General features: G+C 39.9%; 1 protein-coding gene across 4 annotated transcripts; it reads left to right on the top strand.

Annotated features, from left to right (window-relative positions):
* The first annotated feature begins 1,987 nt into the window (after window positions 1–1,987).
* LOC139468180 (phosphoinositide 3-kinase adapter protein 1-like) lies at window positions 1,988–19,151 on the top strand. Of its 4 annotated transcripts, XM_071249987.1 has the most exons (12): window positions 1,988–2,147; window positions 4,339–4,820; window positions 10,068–10,194; window positions 10,868–11,125; window positions 12,148–12,335; window positions 13,107–13,155; window positions 16,036–16,086; window positions 16,499–16,552; window positions 16,899–16,951; window positions 17,300–17,351; window positions 17,504–17,556; window positions 17,774–19,151. In XM_071249987.1, the coding sequence occupies exons 1-12, from the start codon at window positions 2,105–2,107 to the stop codon at window positions 17,936–17,938; spliced, it is 1,575 nt and encodes a 524-aa protein (XP_071106088.1). In that variant the 5' UTR covers window positions 1,988–2,104; the 3' UTR covers window positions 17,939–19,151. The 4 variants fall into 4 exon arrangements, with proteins under 4 accessions (XP_071106088.1, XP_071106089.1, XP_071106090.1 ...); XM_071249988.1 differs by lacking the exon at window positions 16,499–16,552; XM_071249989.1 differs by lacking the exons at window positions 16,036–16,086; window positions 16,499–16,552.
* Window positions 19,152–19,609: the final 458 nt, after the last annotated feature.

Here is a 19,609-nt window from a genome sequence, read left to right as displayed (position 1 = left end):
GATATGTTATCAAAATAATTACTCGGTGTCAAGGCTGCATATATGGTCCATGTAGATAACGTTCAGATATGAATAAATGGACTATCTTCAGATATGCCATCAGATAACACGAAGAGGACAATGGTGTACATTAACTCAGCTAGCAGTTATCATTCATAATTGTCTGCAATGTCTCCATTTCCATATGCCGTATTAATTCATGGACTATCCATTTCCATATGGATTTTATTGCATCTCTCTCATTAATACACCGTCTATCAACATACATCTCGATCAGAAAGAAAATAAGTAAACGCACCATGATGTCTTTGGATTTCTGACTCATCACCTGATTGTCTGGTTTGTTAACGTGCCGTCGTCGCATGACTGGAGTACTTCTGTGCGTTGTCAGGCTACAAACACATACCTTTTAAAGCAGCTTCTGTGAGTGGCGGGTGCTACTTTCCATGAAAACCTAATGTCTTCACTGATTTTCAGTGATCCATTTATATAGTTTTCACCGCTATTTTGCTCTTTACGCCCAATGGTTTCGTCGGATAATCGAGACTAGTTATTTTCTGGCGAAGACGTTTGAAGCATACTATTTGATCAGATGGTCAGGTTTCTTGGCGGATTGCGTGTTATTGGGTGCCCCGGTTCAATGCAGGCCGTCCTGATGTCCCAGCTACACAGCTGACATCGGCGACAAACACCATAGTCACCCAATCACTCTAAAGTCCAGTCAAAGATTTCATAATACACCCGAACACGTGGACGCTCGCCGTGATAGGAAAGGAAAAGCAGACAATACTACTATGATACCCTTGCGTGGATACCTCTTCCATGAACGGTAACTCAAGCCGCTGACAACTCAACAGTTCCTGTATCAATGACATCGAAGAGCTGTTGTACAGCGTTACTTTTGGACAAGTTTTGAACTTTTCGTCACATAAGGAGTGAATAATTTACTCCAGATATGAGATGTCCGTTACCGTGTACATGACTTCCGACCACACTTCAGGCCACACGGTCGCCCCTGCGCCAAATGATGACATGTTCAACATTATGTTAATGTTTCAGTACTTGTACAATACCACCGATACAATAAGCAGAACAGTTCAATGTATGTGAACGGATTGGGGAAGTAATTCATACAAAGCTTGTGAACATTGCAAATACGCATATGACTGATATTCGATGAATAAACTCATTAATATGTGTGTTAGACATTATCAATCTTCCCCTTTTGAAAATAAACAATTCGTACATTTAGACAATGTATAACAATGCCGATGTGATAGCTTGTTGATTGTTGATTTGTTGTTTAACGCCGCACTCAGCAATATTCCAGATGTATGACGGCGGTCTGTAAATAATCGAGTCTGGACCAGACAATCCAGTGATTAATATCATGAGCATCGATCCGCGCAATTGAGATCGATGACATCCATCAACCAAGTCAGCGAGCCTGACCACCCGATCCCGTTAGTCGCCGTGTACAACAAGCATAGTCACCTTTTACGGCAAGCATGGGTTTCGGGAGACCTATTCTTCACGGGTATGATGTGATAGCAACTGTATGGAGGAGGGATAATGTACCTTCATAATATTATTTCAGAGCAATGGTATTTATATTCTCACAACCCGTGTGGTCCCTGGAATCAGCACTGCCTTCCACAACTTGGGCTGTGTGTGGGGAACGGAGGATATGGACACCTAAAATATAGTGAATCTATGTTGCAAAGTAAACAATGTCCTCTGTATGTGTAGGATCTGTCCTAATGAAATGAATCATTACCAAATATCGAAAATCATTCCTCATTTAATTATATGTCAAAACCAGGAACATCTACAATGCTTGCTTCCTTGAGGATTTAAGGAAAGTTGCTAGGCTTAACAAGAGCGCGTACAAAGACACGATATTGACGCATTATCAATAAACAACGATACAATTTTCTTCCTGCATTTTATTTACACATTCAGCAGTTGCGGCCCTTTGTCTAAGAAGCTAGCCTGGCGTAGATGGCAACACGAGCTGGTGACATTGTGGTTAAATTCTATTCAATTCAAGTTGTGGAAATAATCGATGTATTTCTGATCTACAGACGTGTTTATAGCATTTAGGATGTATTCGAAGGTAAACAAGACACCAAGAATGGCTGGGAAAGGTAGGACTCTAGAACATTCCATCGTAACTGTATATCTTCATGTATGTTAGTTTGTGACAATATAAAGTGAAACGGCTGTACTGAGACCTATATATGGTTCGTGATATTTGGACTTTAATATTTAATTCGAAGTATGATATTTGGACTTTAACATTTAATTGGGAGTATGATATTTGGACTTTAATATTTAACTGGAAGTATGGTCTGGCCAAAAAAATAAAAAAATATATATACAGTAACACGTGTGTACCCAAGCCATAGTTTTATCCATTCATTGCAGTATGTTCAAGAATATCAACTGGTAATTCTCATTTTGTCTGTTTGGGATAGGTCTGGTAAACTGCGATGTACTAAATAATGTTAGGGGCCGACCATTTGATGTGTGGGCCTGGGATGTTATAGATAAAAAAAAATTGTTCCCGAAATTTCTTGAAAAAGTTAATGATGCTTCCTATTGTTGGGTAATTGTCTGCAACAAAATTTTCATTGTTGCAAAGGGTTTTTAGCAAAAAATATTTTGGCTCACAGATGTAATAAAAACAATCTGATTTTGCAGCTGTAGCTGAAAGAGCATCTGGTCTCAAAACAAAACACCGAACCCACACACGCCCAACCCCCGCACCCAACCCCACACCCCTATAATATCAAATGGTCGGTACCCTTAGAATATACATTCAATTCAATCTCAACAGAGACATACTTGCTGATTGACTACATACACGTTGTTACAGCGGATATTAGACACCGGTACGGTAGAGTCGTTTACTGTATGGGCAACATTGTCAATATATCCGGAGAAGCTTAAATCTGTCACACCACACCTACCGGATGTTTGCAAGTGGTGATAGGACACAGCGTTACCCCAATTACTGATCGGCTAAAGCCTTCGCACATACACTGGTTCATGCAAGGATTTACGATGTATTTATGCATGCAATACATGCAATACATGCAATTCATGCAACACATGTGGCGAGAAAGAGATACATCTTAACTTTCGATGTATGCTAGAATAATTCCAAATAATTGTTATGTGATCCTGTTGATGTGGAACACACTATATCTTGTTTGGGATTAAATGTACTCACGTCACGTCACGAACAATTACACCCAGCAGCATGTTTGTATAAACATACTTTGATAAAAAGACAGACATTTATCAACTTTTCCAACAAATAATCTTACTGAAAGTTATTACATAAATATATGATTTTTTATGATTGCAAACAGGATATACGACGATACTGATTTGATGTTACTATTCACCATAAAGAATCTGAGGAATGGATCTGCCCTCGGTTACTTTGAGGGAAATATTCAAGAAGTAATAGAGACTGTATCTTCAGGTTTAGGCCTTTCACCAACATTAGCAGCATTATATTCATGTTAACTGTGACACAATTATAGAGTGTGTTGTATTTTCAGCAAACTTTTGTCCGTACAAAACGTTGTAGAGCGTCACCTTTACTTAATGAGTGAGTGAGTTTGGTTTTACGTCGATTTTTGCAATATTCCAGCAATATCACGGCGGGGGACACACGAAATGGGCTTCACACAATGTACCCATGTCGGGAATCGAACCCGGGTCTTCGGCGTGACGAGCGAACGCTTTAACCACTAGGCTACCCGACCGCCCCCCTTTACTTAATGAAAAGTGACAGTGATGTATCTGTATGCTTAAGGTCATAGAATACTAGTGCATGTTGGAATATGGTTGATATAGGCGACTTGTATCCTTTTATATTACCGAATACGTGGAATGACATAGAATATATTTCAGTTATGTCAATATCAGGAACACACATATTTTTAATATTGTTTTTACTACATATTTTGTATTTCCCTGAGGAAAAAGACACATGTTCCGTCAAGACATATTGCAATAGAATGACACAATACACTCTTTAAAATTTAAAGGCTTTGAAAGCGTCACATTTCAAACTAAAAATGTTACAACACACAGACTCAAACATAGCATGTATCAACAAAGTGCTAAGAATCAAAAGCTGAATATAAAAGTAATCATTTTTGTTAACGTTATTTTCCTCCTCTTTTTTAATAGCAATAAATTTCTCGGTTGACTATATGTTTTAAGTAGTTTTAAAAGTATATATATTTTCGGTTAAATTCTTTGGATTCCACATATATTTTAATGTCGCAGATGTAGTTGAATTTCTGCCTTGCATTTCAGGTATAGACTTTGCTATATTTTATGCACATGATGGGAAAGATCTGGCAGCGTTCATACAGCAACGCTTTGGTGACACACGATTTGGGTGTTCTGTTGAAACTGTGGATGTCGCTGACCTGAGTAAGAAAAACAATAACCTGACTGCCCACACTAACCGCACAGAAGCTAAAGTAAGTGTAATGATCGTTTCGCCGTCCTTCCTTGCTGGAGTCAGTTCGTCAGGAATATTCCTACACGATGCCTTGGTCAAGTCACTGAAGCGAACCGTCGTTCTCTATTTCTATGTGGATGTTTCTGAAGCAGAGAAGGTTGTTCGTGGACTGGGTGACGAGGCGGTGAAGTGGATTCATAAGGATGTCGGAAACAGCAAAGAAGCACTCCGTGAATGTCTTGTGACTCTCATGGCGGTATGTGAGGAGGACAATGATGAACAACTTCCCATGCTGAAGACATTCCGACTGATGCCAGCGGTGGTTACATGGGTGAGTCTATTATCTGTGACATGCAAGCCGTTCCCTCATGCGCACGGTTGACTTGCCTTCGCTTGTGTTTGTGACGGGTGCCACCGGTGGGGCAGGATACACTCACTAGTAATCGTGCAATCGACGGTAGAGATTTCTTATGAATATGGAAAGGGTTGTGTCGCTTTTATTTACTGTAAATAGTTGTTTGACCTGGAAGGGTACTCAAGATATGTGGTGACTGCTGACAGAAGGTTAGATCAGGCAAGAGTAATGTTGGGCTGACGTGGACAATTCTGGCGTAGCCAGCAAGGTTGTGAGATCATTTTTGTCACGGTTCTTTTTATCACATATTGTGACACATGTGTATGTAAGATAGAGAGATTAATACACGACTTAATTCAACAAGTGTATTTCACATCGTAGAACAAAAGAGAGAAAACTAATGGAGACGAGTGTAGTTATGTTTTCATTACTTACGTAAATGTAGCTCTGTATGTACATTCGTACATAAAAAAACATTTTACTTGTAACGTCATAGCATCTGAAGACAGAAGTAATTGGTTCACTTTGTTCGTTTGTTTGTATGTTTTTTAATGTCCCGCACCGCAATATTCCAGCTATATGAAGCACGTGTGTTTATGTGTGTGTGTGAATCAAGTATGTGTGTATGCGTTTGTGATAATGAAGTACGTGGGTATATGTGTGTTAGTGTCAGTTCGTGTATACACACACACACACACACACACACACACACACATTGTGTGTGTGTGTGTGTGTGTGTGTGTGTGTGTGTGTGTGTGTGTGTGTGTGTGTGTGTGTGTGTGTGTGTGTGTGTGTGTGTGTGTGTGTGTGTGTGTGTGTGTGTGTGTGTGAATAGTGAGTGGGTATGGCTTTACGCTGCTATTAGCAATATTCCAGCAATATCATGGCGGGAACACCAGAAATAGACATGTGGGGAATCGATACCACATGTGTACATATGTGTATATATGTGTGTTAATGAAGTACGTTGTGTATTAATAAAGTACCCGTGTACGTGTGTATGATAATGAGGTACGTGTGAGTATGTGTGTTAATGAAGTGCGTGTGTATGTGTATGTTAATGAAGTGCCTGTGTATGTGTTTGTGATAATGAAGTACGTATGTATATGTGTGTTAATGAAGTACGTGTGTATGTGTGTGTTAATGAAGAAGGTGTGTATGTGTGTGTTAATGAAGTACCTGTGTACGTGTGTATGATAATGAGGTACGTGTGTGTGTGTGTTTGTAATAATGAAGTAGCTTTGTATGTGTATGTTAATGAAGTGCCTGTTTATGTGTGTGTGTTAAGGAAGTACCTGTGTATATGTGTGTTAATGACGTACGTGTGTATATGTGTGTTTATGAAGAAGGTGTGTATGTGTCTCTTAATGAAGTACCTGTGTATATGTGTGTTTCTGAAGTGCGTGTGTATATATGTGTGATAATGAAGTAGGTGTGTATGTGTGTGTTAATGAAGTACCTGTGTATATGTGTGTTAATGAAGTACGTTGTGTATTAATAAAGTACATGTGTACATGTGTATGATAATGAGGTAGGTGTGTATGTGTTTGTAATAATGAAGTAGGTGTGTATGTGTGTTAATGAAGTACCTGTGTATATATATGTGTTAATGCACTACCTGTGTATGTATGTGTGTTAACGAAGTAGGTGTGTATTTGTGTGTTAATGAAGTAGGTGTGTATTTGTGTGTTAATGAAGTACCTGTGTATATGTGTGTTAATGAAGGGCGTGTGTTTATCCCGTGATATGCCAAGGAGAGGCACGGGCCATCGAGCCGTGGATGCCCGTGCCTATAATAAAAACAGAAGATGAGATTTGGTTAAATGGCCGAGGGTGTGCAGGTACTAGTGGGCTACTTAGCTGCTAATTGTGTATACCAAAATGCTACCGTTGCCATGGCCACGCGCGTGGCCAACGGCGATTGCAGCTAGCGCTGCTGGCCTGAGACTGCTACCGCTGTCCGGCCCCCACGGTAGCATATTTAAACGCTACCATTGCTTGGCAACTCCCACGCTGCCAAAAGCAGCTCCACGCTGCTGGCCTAAGTCAGACTACCGCTGCCCGGCCCCAGGTAGCCGGCCAAAGCAGATCCCACTGCCTGGCCCCATTAGCAAAACCATTATGCGGCTCCCGCCGCGGACCCAACTGTCAGCTACCGCTTGACAAGACGACTTCCGCCGCCGGGCCCATATACGTGGCAATTGTTTGGCCCAACGTATGTTATTATACGATTCCCCGGCTGAAAAGTCGGGAAAGACAAGGTTCCCACTGAGAAGCAGGTAACCCCGGAAAGGTTCCCGCTGAAAAGCAGGTAGCCTTAAGCACGAGTATTAATTTGGAAGCAAGTTAATTTGTTACTAGCAGCGTAGCCCACAAGAACCCCGCCACAAAGCACCAGAGTGCTACCCCAATAATGAAGTAGGTGTGTATGTGTGTGTTAATGAAGTGCGTGTGTATATATGTGTGATGATGAAGTAGGTGTGTATGTGTGTGTTAATGAAGTACCTGCGTATATGTGTGTTAATGAAGTATGTGTGTATTAATAAAGTACCTGTGAACGTGTGTATGATCATGAAGTACGTGTGGATGTGTGTGATAATGAAGTATGTGTGTATGTGTGTGTTAATGAAGTAGGTGTGTATGTGTGTGTTAATGAAGTACCTGTGTATATGTGTGTTAAAGAAGTACGTTGTGTATTAATAAAGTACATGTGTACGTGTGAATGATAATGAGGTAGGTGTGTATGTGTTTGTAATAATGAAGTAGGAGTGTATGTGTGTGTTAATGAAGTACCTGTGTATATGTGTGTTAATGCACCACCTGTGTATATATGTGTGTTAATGAAGTAGGTGTGTATGTGTGTGTTAATGAAGTAGGTGTGCATTTGTGTGTTAATGAAGTACCTTTGTATATGTGTGTTAATGAAGTGCGTGTGTATATATGTGTGATAATGAAGTACGTGTGTATGTGTGTGTTAATGAAGTAGGTGTGTATGTGTATGTTAATGAAGTGCCTGTGTATGTGTTTGTTAGTGAAGTACCTAGGTATGTGTGTGTTTTAATGAAGTAGGTGTGTATGTGTGTGTTAGTGAAGTACCCGTGTGTGTATGTTAATGAAGTACGTGTGTATGTGTGTGTTAGTGAAGTACCTAGGTATGTGTGTGTGTTAATGAAGTAGGTGTGTATGTGTGTGTTAGTGAAGTACCCGTGTGTGTATGTTAATGAAGTACGTGTGTATGTGTGTGTTAGTGAAGTACCTAGGTATGTGTGTGTGTGTTAATGAAGTAGGTGTGTATGTTTGTGTTAGTGAAGTACCCGTGTGTGTATGTTAATGAAGTACGTGTGTATGTGTGTGTTATTGAAGTACCTAGGTATGTGTGTGTGTTAATGAAGTACGTGTGTATGTGTTTGTTAGTGAAGTTCCTGTGTATGTGTGTGTAATAATGAAGTACCTGTGTATGTGTGTGTTATTGAAGTACCTAGGTATGTGTGTGTGTTAATGAAGTACGTGTGTATGTGTGTGTTAGTGAAGTTCCTGTGTATGTGTGTGTGTAATAATGAAGTACCTGTGTATGTGTGTGTAATAATGAAGTACCTGTGTATGTGTGTGTAATAATGAAGTACCTGTGTATGTGTGTGTAATAATGAAGTACCTGTGTACGTGTGTGTAATAATGAAATACCTGTGTATGTGTGTGTAATAATGAAGTACCTGTGTATGTGTGTGTAATAATGAAGTACCTGTGCATATGTGGGTGATAATGAAGTACGTGTGTATATGTGTATTAATAATGAACACATGTAAATGGGTGTGTTACAATTTTGTCAATCCAAGTTATACAAGGACGCCAAGTACACGACCAATGCATGTAACATTATAACAGGATGTTTGATGGAATAAACAGGGAACTGCGTCGTATCACAACAATGCTCAACGACCCTGGTGAATGTCACATGTATTTTCCTTGTTCCTTCTTGAATGTTCGTGTTCGTCGAGGGACAATGAATAATATAGAATAATGGTGATTATGACTAGGTTATAAACTTTCTTAACCAATAATACCGTCGTGACGATGGAAGGTGCGTATAGACGCATGGATGACGAAAACGCGTATAGGTGTATGAATGAACCGTATGGGTATGTCTGTGAGAGTGGGTTGGATTTTAGCGCCGCTTTTAACAGTATATCCAGTTATATCACGGCGTGTCAGCTCTATGTGGGAGGAAAGCCCGAAGTGATGCAGTCATTTACCACTTCGATGAAACCCACAAGCACGGGTATGGTGCTGATAAACCTAGAAACATAATCGGGGCGAACCGGGATTCGAACCCACAATCAAAGGTTTCTGGGCGCCCAAGGGACGCAAATCTGCACAGCGATTCGCGGCGCCTTAGACGACTGGGCCACCCGTGCCCCCGTATGTGTGTGTGTGAATGAAGTACACTTGTATATATGTGTGTGAAAAGAATGATACTAACATGTGTTTATATATGTGAATGAAAAACGTGCATATGTGTATGCATAAAGACCCTGTGTACTTGTGAGTAAAGGTACATACAATTTGCTCTCCGGCATGTGTAGTCTAATAAAGTATAGTTTGCCCTGAACACTTATAGTTGAAGCATGAGGACGCTTGCAGTGAATCCATTTTATGAGATTTTCGAACGGCAACATTTAGAGTTTGCTGGATGTTGGTATTGTAAATGATGGTACAGTGATTGATACTAGCACGGAAGGAAGTTTGACGACTGCCTTAACGTTGCAAGGGTAAGGGGTTTTCCCCGTGTTTGATCGTGGATCTGTGGTTCGATTCACCTTCCATCTTCAAGCTCTTGTTTGTTTCCTCATCTAGATCGCTGTTGAGTCTTTCAGGATATATTCGCGACCTAAATATCACCAGTTAAATCGTGAGTCACTTGCTCAGTCCCGGAGTCGACAGAGATGTACGATAGCCACACGCCTTGTTTGATTATATTAGTATGCGACTTAATCAGAGCATTGTCAAATTACAGTGACCAGCACTTTGACCGATAACGCTTTATGATAACGATAATACATTTTATACAAATCATGCAAAATACATTTATCATACAATTGCTAAAAAGAAAATAGTATGATCTAGGTGTTCTATCATTGGTAACATAGCCTATTGTTTCATAAGTCTTTCTTGCAGAGTTACGTGTACAAAATATAGAAGTTACACTTTGTTTGTTTATTTTTACAGAATGTAGACAAGGTCTATGTGATGTTTTCAAGAGAAACTCGAGGATGTGTTGAAATACAGCAAGACAAATCGGACAAGATTGCTGCAACTTTCTACAACCCTTACACGTATTTTTTCAACCCTGTGGGTAAGTAGCATGACATATGTTTTAGAAACGGGAAATATAATCTTACAGTTCGAATAAAAGGTAGCACATAAACTTTTTTATTTACGTTAACCTGATACATGGGTGTGGTAACGTGACATATTTAAGATAAACATAGTGACTCTATATGTATGCGTTGATGGATTTGCAAATGGAAAAAAAACCCACGTATTATCAAACTGGTGTGGGGTCCCATCTGTGTCATGATAGAGCGACGACGACTTTAAACGATGTTACCATGTTGTGACATTTGGTACTTCTCTAGGATTTCTTTTTAAAGACGATTAAGTGACGAACTCGTTCAAGTGGCGATATGCCTTTTCCAGCCGCACAGTGAACAGGAAACTATATGCGACATTTAGCACACTTAGCATATTGTTGCGTTTGAACACATATATTCATTTAGATATTCATTTTGTCGAGAGGAATACGAAGACAATCAATAAACCAAATCACATCGTCGCTGTACACACGTCTTTTGAGATATGAGTTCCATATGTACCATCTGGGCATCGAATACTCAATACCAAACGCAAATCTAAAAGCGCGTTGTGTTTATTTCCTGAATCTGTGATCATTAAGTAGTTGTTATCAATAATAACAATGAGCTTCATTCAGTTGTACACTGTTATGCCAGGATGTGTTCTGTGTGTAGGTGTTTACTCGGGCGAGACAGAGGTGCAAGTGTTCGTGAACGGGTGTTCATCGGGCGTGGAAACGCTGGTATACTACTCAAAGCTGACCGAGGTTCAGTATCTCCTTGACGAAGTGACCAGGCCATTGGATCTGCTGTGTCAGGCAGTGCTAGGGGACACTAGCTCCAACACCGGCATCCTTGACCAAACTCTATGCCACATGTTCGGCAATGCCCACAGCTTAACGACAGTAGATTGTGATAAACAAGACGTTCAAGGTAAATGAATATCTATTACAATAACAATATATGTGTCATGGTACTTTTAAGTTTGGCTAGAAATATAGCACGGCACTTCATGTAATATTTAATATACCAAAAGCAATACCTATGCTCACCGACCAAATAAACGCGAATATCCTTACATGTCGGTTAACATAAGAAAAATTACTAATATTCCAGAGATGTTAGATTTGTTCAATGCACAAACGGACATACTGGTATGCTGTGTGAATCGAAGCTCATGAACACATTACATGTGACGTCACAGACCCATGACACGAGATGGAAAATTTGTCTCGTGCAGGATTAGCGTAAGTTTGGAAATCACGTTCAGCATATTGTGATCAGAATAAAGACACGCGGTGGTAAAACTTGACTGATTGTTAGTTTTGTCATTACGTGGTACACATTGGAAACATCTCTTCTTAAACTACGCACTTCTCTATATGTTTCTAAGTTCGAGTTTCTTTTGGCTGTGAGTATGGTGTGGTCTCCTTTGCATAATGTGCGTCGTAAATATGTACTTGCATGTCTCATTATGGACACTTGTAACTTTGCTTCTATGCGAGAATCATGACCGACAGCCACATTTTGAAGTCAGAGAGAAGTTTGATCATTTACTTAGAAACTGCTTTCCTGTGTACTCATCAATTGCAAAGATTTTAGAAATTGCAGACACAATTATTACAGAGACATATTTATTTTTTTTTGCCTTGGTACTTTGAAAGAAATATCTTTGGAAAATATGGTCCACGTCTACGAAAACCTATAGAATGTTCAGAATGGATCTTGGTTTTACAAAAAGAAAAGATTAACCAGTTTGGAAAATATATAAATGCCCCTTTCACTGACCAGTGTGTGCTTCATGGCCCTGTGGCCCAGCGTTGTGCTTCGTGCATGGGTGAATATGCCAAACAATGATTACGAATTAATTACGTTCGAAATGTATGTCGTTTTCCTGGTCAAATAGGTGTATCAGTGAATGCTCGGTTGACTTTTTTGACTGCATGGTTTCATAGGCAACAGAGAACAGGATTCGCCAACGTTACTCCATGTAGCGGCTCGGTTTGGACTCAAGGAGCTATGCAGATCCATACAGGATACACCAGTGGGAAAACTAGCCAGCAAGATGAAAAACAGAAATGGTCTCACACCAGCAGATATCGCACTGAAATGTCAACACATCCGGCTTTCCGAAAGTCTCAGGGTATTATTGGTTAGGGATGGCAGCAGTGACCATTTGATGTTCGGTGTGTGTGTGTGTGTGTGCGTGTGCGTGCGTGCGTGGGTGCGTCCATTACTACCACCCTTTGTAGGTCATATGGAGTGACGTGAAGTGAAGTGAGGTGAGGTGAAGTGAAGTGGTGTTAAACGTCGCGTTGAAGACTATTGCACTTATATAGTGATGCTCATGCACTTGTGTGTGCCGATTTTATAGTGCTTGTCCACTGATAAACCATGGCACAGCATACTGATTCCGAGCCCAACAGTCCTTGTTTTAACCGCTTAATGCCGAGCGTAATACCATCATTTAACGTCTTTTGGTATGACGCGGGTGGGGATCGAACCCCCGACCTTCCACTAGACCACGGATGTGGTCTCGTGTGGAGTGAATGAGTTTGTATGAATCTAACCTACAGAGTCATATGTTTGTCGTGAATGACTTAGTCGTTCTTTCGTCGCGTCAAAGACACGAATTCCCCCTTTTTTACGATGGTACAATGTATGAAGCATACATTTTTGGTCCTCGGCCCTTATTAAACTGTAATATATTAAACTAGGTGTCAATATTTAACAATTCAAAATATTCGAATCAATTGTTTGTTTATATTTTGACACAACATTTTTGTTTGGTGTAATAATCAACCTGCAGTAGCTGATCTGATCAGGACTATTTGGCTGTATCAAAAAGTGTCTGTATTCATTTCGAGCTCCATCTAGTATTTGTAATGTTATAGGTCTATCCATTTGTTTTAAGGAGCCTTCGCTAACACAGTCAGAAAAGGAAACGATAGAGGCTGCACAAGGTAAATATGTGAGGAGCTGTACTTGAGCATGATCAAACCACATTAGGACGCACGTCTTGTCATGATTAATGTCTTGCTGATCTGTCTTTTAGCCATCATGTGTTTTGCTCATTCGTGGGGATGGTCATAGCATGTCTCCAATCACGGCTTTACTCAAATATAACATTGTTTTTCTGGACAAACATTGAGGAATAAACTCGTGATCCTAATCGTGTGATTCTGTACTCGAGAATTGAACAGGAGCATTTGGTCAAATCAGACACTCAGTTTCAAGTTTGAATAGTATGTCTGACCGCCGATTCGTTTATGGTTGGTTTCCACATTATTGATTTGTTTCACATTTAGGTGGGACATGTTAACTTAAGTTAGTGTCGATTGAGGGACGCATACAAAATGAGTGAACATGCAAGACGTGTTTCACTGCACACTGTAACCTCTCTATACACACTTCCCATGTACCGTCCCCTTTAACCCATGCTTCTTACTAATATTGCCAAGCAAATCGTCATAAACTACATCTGAAGGCTATCCTCATGTTTGTATTAATGTATACTCTTTCAAAAAAGAAACGCACTCGTTGTGTGGAAAGATGCAATTTCAAATATTTGTCAGAAATCGTCTTTGATTGTAACATATTTACTAACAAAATGCTCCTATATGTTTACGGAAAAGATTCAGCGTGTCAAAACGTAACATTTTAAAATGAAGTGCATTTCTGCGTGGGGTAGTGTAAATTTGCATGAAAATGTAATGCTTAAAGAACTGTTTTGAATATCAACGAGCAATTTAAGGAATCGTGGGCAGCGGTAGTCCCTATTTAAAACCACAGTGCATCGTCTTTGGGATTTAGGTCAGCGATACAATTCCAAGCAACATCGGCCCCGAAGTAGTGGAACTCGGATCACCACTGTCGCGGCAACTGAAACTGAGTGAGAGTGTCTGTTGTAAGCAGTGTGGCGGCAGAGTAACGAAAGAGTGATGTGCATATCCTACACACACAGATCAAACCATGTGCACGTCAAGACTAACTGTACAGCTATTCGCTACAGGGATGACCTTTTACGTCATTAGATTCAAAGACTTCATCAATCCAGGCCGAGAAGATGCAGAGCAGTTTTGGCGGCACATGGTGGTCACAATAGGTACCGACGCCCACTTGTGAATTGACGTCACCACTGATTGAACTTCTTTTCTTAACTTATTTATGATTACTGACATTCCGACTTCCTTTTTATATAATTTGGCTGCAAATGATATTGAATTAAATGGGTTATCCTACTTTGGACACACCAGACTATGCGTTTCTTTGGAGATTATATTTCGTTCAACACTGCTGAATATTTTCTATCCTATCTCGTGGTCTTACAAATGCACATATATCTCTTGCAAATAATACCGAAAGGATAACCTACACGGAGAGTGTGCAATAAGCGTTCACACGCATCATATTGGTAGAAATATCCGATCTACAATTGACCACTGGGACACATTTGTGTTTTATGAAATACAGTTTACTGTATACACATGGGAAAAAGATAAGTGCCCCCAGTTGATTTGGAGTTATGTTTAAAAACCATGCGATGATCCGAAATATATGGCATAGATACCAGAACATATGCTGTTTTTTGTCATTAAACAAAGACAACAATCATGATATTTTAGGAAATAATTTTCATATTATCGGTGGACAGTGTATTGTGTATATTATTGACAAAATTAGTACGTAACTTAAATATGGAGCTGCAAGGGGCCAAAGACAGTTGTTGCTGGTAAAATTGACCCTCATGTCCCCAAAATGACTTTATGTGACGAGATTGTCCACAAAATGTACATCCGCCACGTGACCGGAAGACCGCCTCAACCCTGCTCCCGAACCCGCCTCCTCATGCCTCATGTGAGATGCCTCCTGCGTTCCTGCGTCCCTGCGGTAGGTTTTGCCATTCTTGGTGGTGCTGGGATTGTGCCAGTTCCTATAGATTGGCTAGTAGTGGGTACAGCTTCTGTATCTTCAGCGGCCTATGGTGTCCTAGATGTATTGCACCGTGTTGAGATATGGATTCATGGTGGGCCAAGGCATGGGTTGTGACTGCGTTTTGCTGGAGGACCTCTGTCACCTGTCGAGAAGGGTGTGGTCTCGCGTTGCCGTCCATGTAGAAGTGTCTGGCTGCCATAGTTTTTCCTAATGTGGTTTATCGATCGGATTCAGAATTGAAGGCCTGCACCCGTCACCCATCAGAAGCCCCCTATGTCCGGCTTGCAATCGCGGTACAGGCAACCCCATGTCATGACTGATCCTTCAGCAACGGGGACTGTGGGAATCATCTTGGGCGTGTATGGTGTGTCTCGTTGCCGCCAGGCGCGAGTACGCCACCAGAACATGCTCCCATACAACCAGTGGATTCCTCAATACCCAGTTCTTCGCGTGTATAAAGGAATGTCGCCTAACCAAGCGAAGCAGGTTGCGATCTTCGCGGCCCTTTACCTCAGCACTTTGAATACCTATTATTCCCACGAGCCCTGTTGAACATACATTAAGACTACAGTTCAGGATAATTTCAAAGTGTGCTTGGATTTAGCGTTGACAAGCGTTGTTAACAAGTCGTAGTTCACTTGTTGCACGTTTTTGGCGCGTCACAACCGGTAGCAAACATTTACATTCTATCTATGGCTAACTGTTGGTATCATTACCAAAATGATTTGACAATTATATTCGCGGTCGCTCGACAGTGGTTAACTTTTTTTCAGGGAGTGCTTAACATTTTCACTTGTGTATGTAAACGTTCTAATTGTGAAGAAGTTACTTTGTCATGAGATAGACAGCATGATGAAACATACTGAAATGTCTATGAATAAATGCTCATTATCCGTGTTTATTTATAGACAGAGAAGCTTATTGTGACATGCTGAAAGACGCAAATAGTGCTTTAAGAGGCAAGTATTCTGTTTAATCAAAGGATAAACAATACCACTTTTCTGGTCAATTTATACCCGCTTTGTAGTATTCCTGGTGACAAAGTATGATTCAAGACACTACTTATTTATTTCAATATTGCATGCCATATAATAATGCTTGTTTCCTTATTAACCTACTAGGAACATAATAAGCAGTCTAGGATTGATACCATTTAACGTAAAAGGAACTAAATGTGACTCTCTTTAATATTTATTATTTATTACCTTCAATCAAAATGTATGAATATTTGTTACTGGTAAATGAAAACGTAATCACAGTACATCCGAGGAAAGTCGTATCGGAGATAATAGTGAAATGAAACATCATATGCTTATACTATTCTTCTTATTGGCAAGTGTATTTCCCTGACAACATTCAATGACGTTGCAGAGGTAAAGAGAATAGACTATGAAGATATCAGTGCTTCTCAAGTTCCTGACGGCGGTATGAAAAATACTGATAACAAACTAACTTGAGACATGTACACGCTGTAGAAGCGAGGTATTGCTTTAATGGTATCATGAGATACCACCATACCAAGTAGTTCATCTTCGAAACACAACAGGATATTCTATCCAGGTGTTCCTTCGCTTACCATTACTGTTGTCTCATTGTTACTCCTATAATAATATCATTTAAAGGGTATTTATAGCATAGTGTATGATTATGCGTAAAATGTTTGATTTACTTGTGGATGCCACTGCATTTAGGAGTGAAATTTGATGTGTTTTTAATTTATGAAACATGCAGTCATGTACATTTTCATGTCATTCTTACACTTTCTTTTCAGTTCAAAGATCAATATCATCTCCAGCCGGCAATCACTACATGGCCATGGATATGGTATGAATAACGATTCACGTTAAAACTGCCTATCAATGCATTCGTTGAGTACGGACAATATATGTTTATTGATTAAATATCGGAAAGTATTTTACTGCTCAGATATCAATTCCTCATGGATATATATTTCGGAAACAACAGCAATACATATATGGTCATGGATAAAGCAAATTTAGATACCCTTAACCACTACCATGTCCATGTACATGCACTAGAGAATAAGCTGTCCAGCAAGACAACACACGTGCACTATTCAGTATTGCATGCTCTTTGTAAGGCATAAAACAACCAGCATTGTTGATTGGTACACAAACCATGGGCATAAACAAGGAGTTTATGTTTTGGCAGGTGGGCACAGAATTTCGCCCCAGAATTGGTATCAGGGACGACAACAGCAATCGTGAGTGTATTTATTCGATGTACCTGATCAATGTCTACCTCACTTTACAATGAATATCTATGTACAACGCACTGTCTTTAACTTCAACATATGTTGTGTTTTTTTGTTGTGACTATTATTATTTTGGTTTCATTATCTATGTATTTGGACAGCGGTGCCCCCAACTGTTACTCTAAGAAGTCGCAGCAGAACACTCAACACTGAGGTAAAGTGGTTGCAATTCATATTACGGGAATTCAGTTTCGTGCAGTAGATTGAGTAACAGTGTACATACTTATTATTTAAACAAGTAATTCACTTCAGTTGTTTCGTTTTGAAAGTGGCCAACAGTTAGTATGATTAAACTGAAAATGTAATCTCTGTGCGTTTTCTTTTCACTCACAAATTGGTATAACATAATTATAATATATAATATTTTGCAGTCATCGCGGGAATCAGCACGTATATCGATGATCAAGGAAGAAGACATAGTTTTCTTGCCACGGTTACCACTAAGAAGAGATGACAGAATCTACGCAAGCATAAAGGATGTCTCACAGCCGACACAAAACACCAGGGCTGAAATGTTGCATTTCAGAAAATCCTAGAAGACGTCTCAAAGACTGACGGGGATAATTACAGAATGCAACGAGTTTTTAAAGTGTTCGACCGACATTTTAATGAATCGTAACTCCGAGTATATTAGATTCAGTCTATATTATTCCAGATATTACAATGTTTCATGCTAAGAAGGCAATAGCAAGAACATCTTTAAGATATAGATATCCTATGAAGCCAAGCTATTGTTCGTTTCTTAATAGTTGCGTCTCGTTGCCGTGCCAGTAATCATTGATCGTGAGTTCGAATCCTTGATTTGAACCGGTCGTGATTAATGGTTTGTTACTCTTAAACATCTACGACATGCATAACCGTTAAGTACCCCCGCATTGCACTGATCTAACTGAAATACTGTTCAAACTGAGATCAACCAAGCCATGTCGCGGATGTCTCCAAAACGTCTACTTTCCAAAACATCTACACTTATTTAAAACAGCAAAGGAAGTTTCCTAATGCTGGAATGGAATAGACCAGGAGAAGAGATTAGACGAGAAGCGTTAAAGTCATTGAGGGGATTGAGACAGCAGATAAGCCAAGAGATTGTCCTTCTTGGATGCAGTGGTATATTTGCTAAAACTTGGATACTTGAACTTGAACATAGTAGGAATTATGAACTCAGTGCTATGTCATATGAAATATTGTCAAAATAATTATGCTTTTAACAGTTAAGTTAGCAGAGGCTTTCATGAAATTTGTAAATAATTGTAAAGGTATTACCTAGATTTTTCAATATTATGTTACTATGTTTTTTATGTATAATACATGCAACACGAACAAAATCTAAAGAGCTAAATTTAGTATACCTGCAAAACACGCGGATCATTGATGGGCCTTGGAAAGATAACATTCTCGAGAGAGAACATGCATTTATTGTCCTTTTCGGTGTTGATTCTAAAAGTGCACTCTTGGTGCGCTCGCTGCCAAATGGTTGCAGCCTTGTAGGTACATGCTTGACATCCTCCTCATTTACTTGTCTACATCACGTTTTGACATTATGATATATACTTTGAAACAAGACCTATGCACAATAAACAATCAAATTAAAATAAACTGTCCATGGATTTTTCAGAATCGTGCGTCATAATCACATGTAAGGGCACTTCCACATGATTACCCGTGATGATCCTGAAATTGCACGTGTATCCCGGTCATTGCATGCATAGAATACCATGAGTAAAAAATTCATCACGCATTAACATTACACCTGAGACCGAGTTAAACATAAAGTAAATCGTTGAAGTGCTTTAACTATGAAAAGCAACTTTGTTGAAACCTCGTAAACGTTATGCCACATCCATCTGAAAATGAGTGGTTGCGTGCGCAGGAAACTGGAATTGGACAAAACATTGCTAGGCGTTTTGGTGTTAATCGTAACACACCATACAGTCACTCTGAGGTCGGTACCAACAGACGTGTAAGACCACGGACCGACCACGTTCTACGTCCACGAGTAACGTCACGCCGGCAAGATACTCATATCCGTCTGGTTCACCTGCAAAATCGGTTTCAGACTGCAACTTGACTGCCCGTTGAATCGTTGGTGTACTTCCGATTAGTGCAAGGACTGTGAGGAATCGATTACAAGAACTCAACATCCGACCACGACGTGCAGCTGTACGTCCAATTTTGCTGACACGTCATCGAACTGCCCGCCAACATGT

Source organism: Haliotis cracherodii, unplaced genomic scaffold (assembly GCF_022045235.1).
Source record: "Haliotis cracherodii isolate W230 unplaced genomic scaffold, xgHalCrac1.p SCAF_2, whole genome shotgun sequence".
Classification (NCBI taxonomy): Eukaryota; Metazoa; Mollusca; class Gastropoda; order Lepetellida; family Haliotidae; genus Haliotis; species Haliotis cracherodii.
The sequence above is the reverse complement of the archived record's forward strand: the minus strand, read 5'-3'. Positions and strand labels throughout refer to the sequence as shown.

Coding starts and splice junctions, on each gene's coding strand:
- LOC139468180 (XM_071249987.1), top strand. CDS start 2,105: ATGTATTCGAAGGTAAACAAGACACCAAGAATGGCTGGGAAAG. Junction 11,126..12,147: donor TGATAAACAAGACGTTCAAG/GTAAATGAATAT, acceptor ATGGTTTCATAG/GCAACAGAGAACAGGATTCG. Junction 13,156..16,035: donor AACGATAGAGGCTGCACAAG/GTAAATATGTGA, acceptor GTTTATTTATAG/ACAGAGAAGCTTATTGTGAC.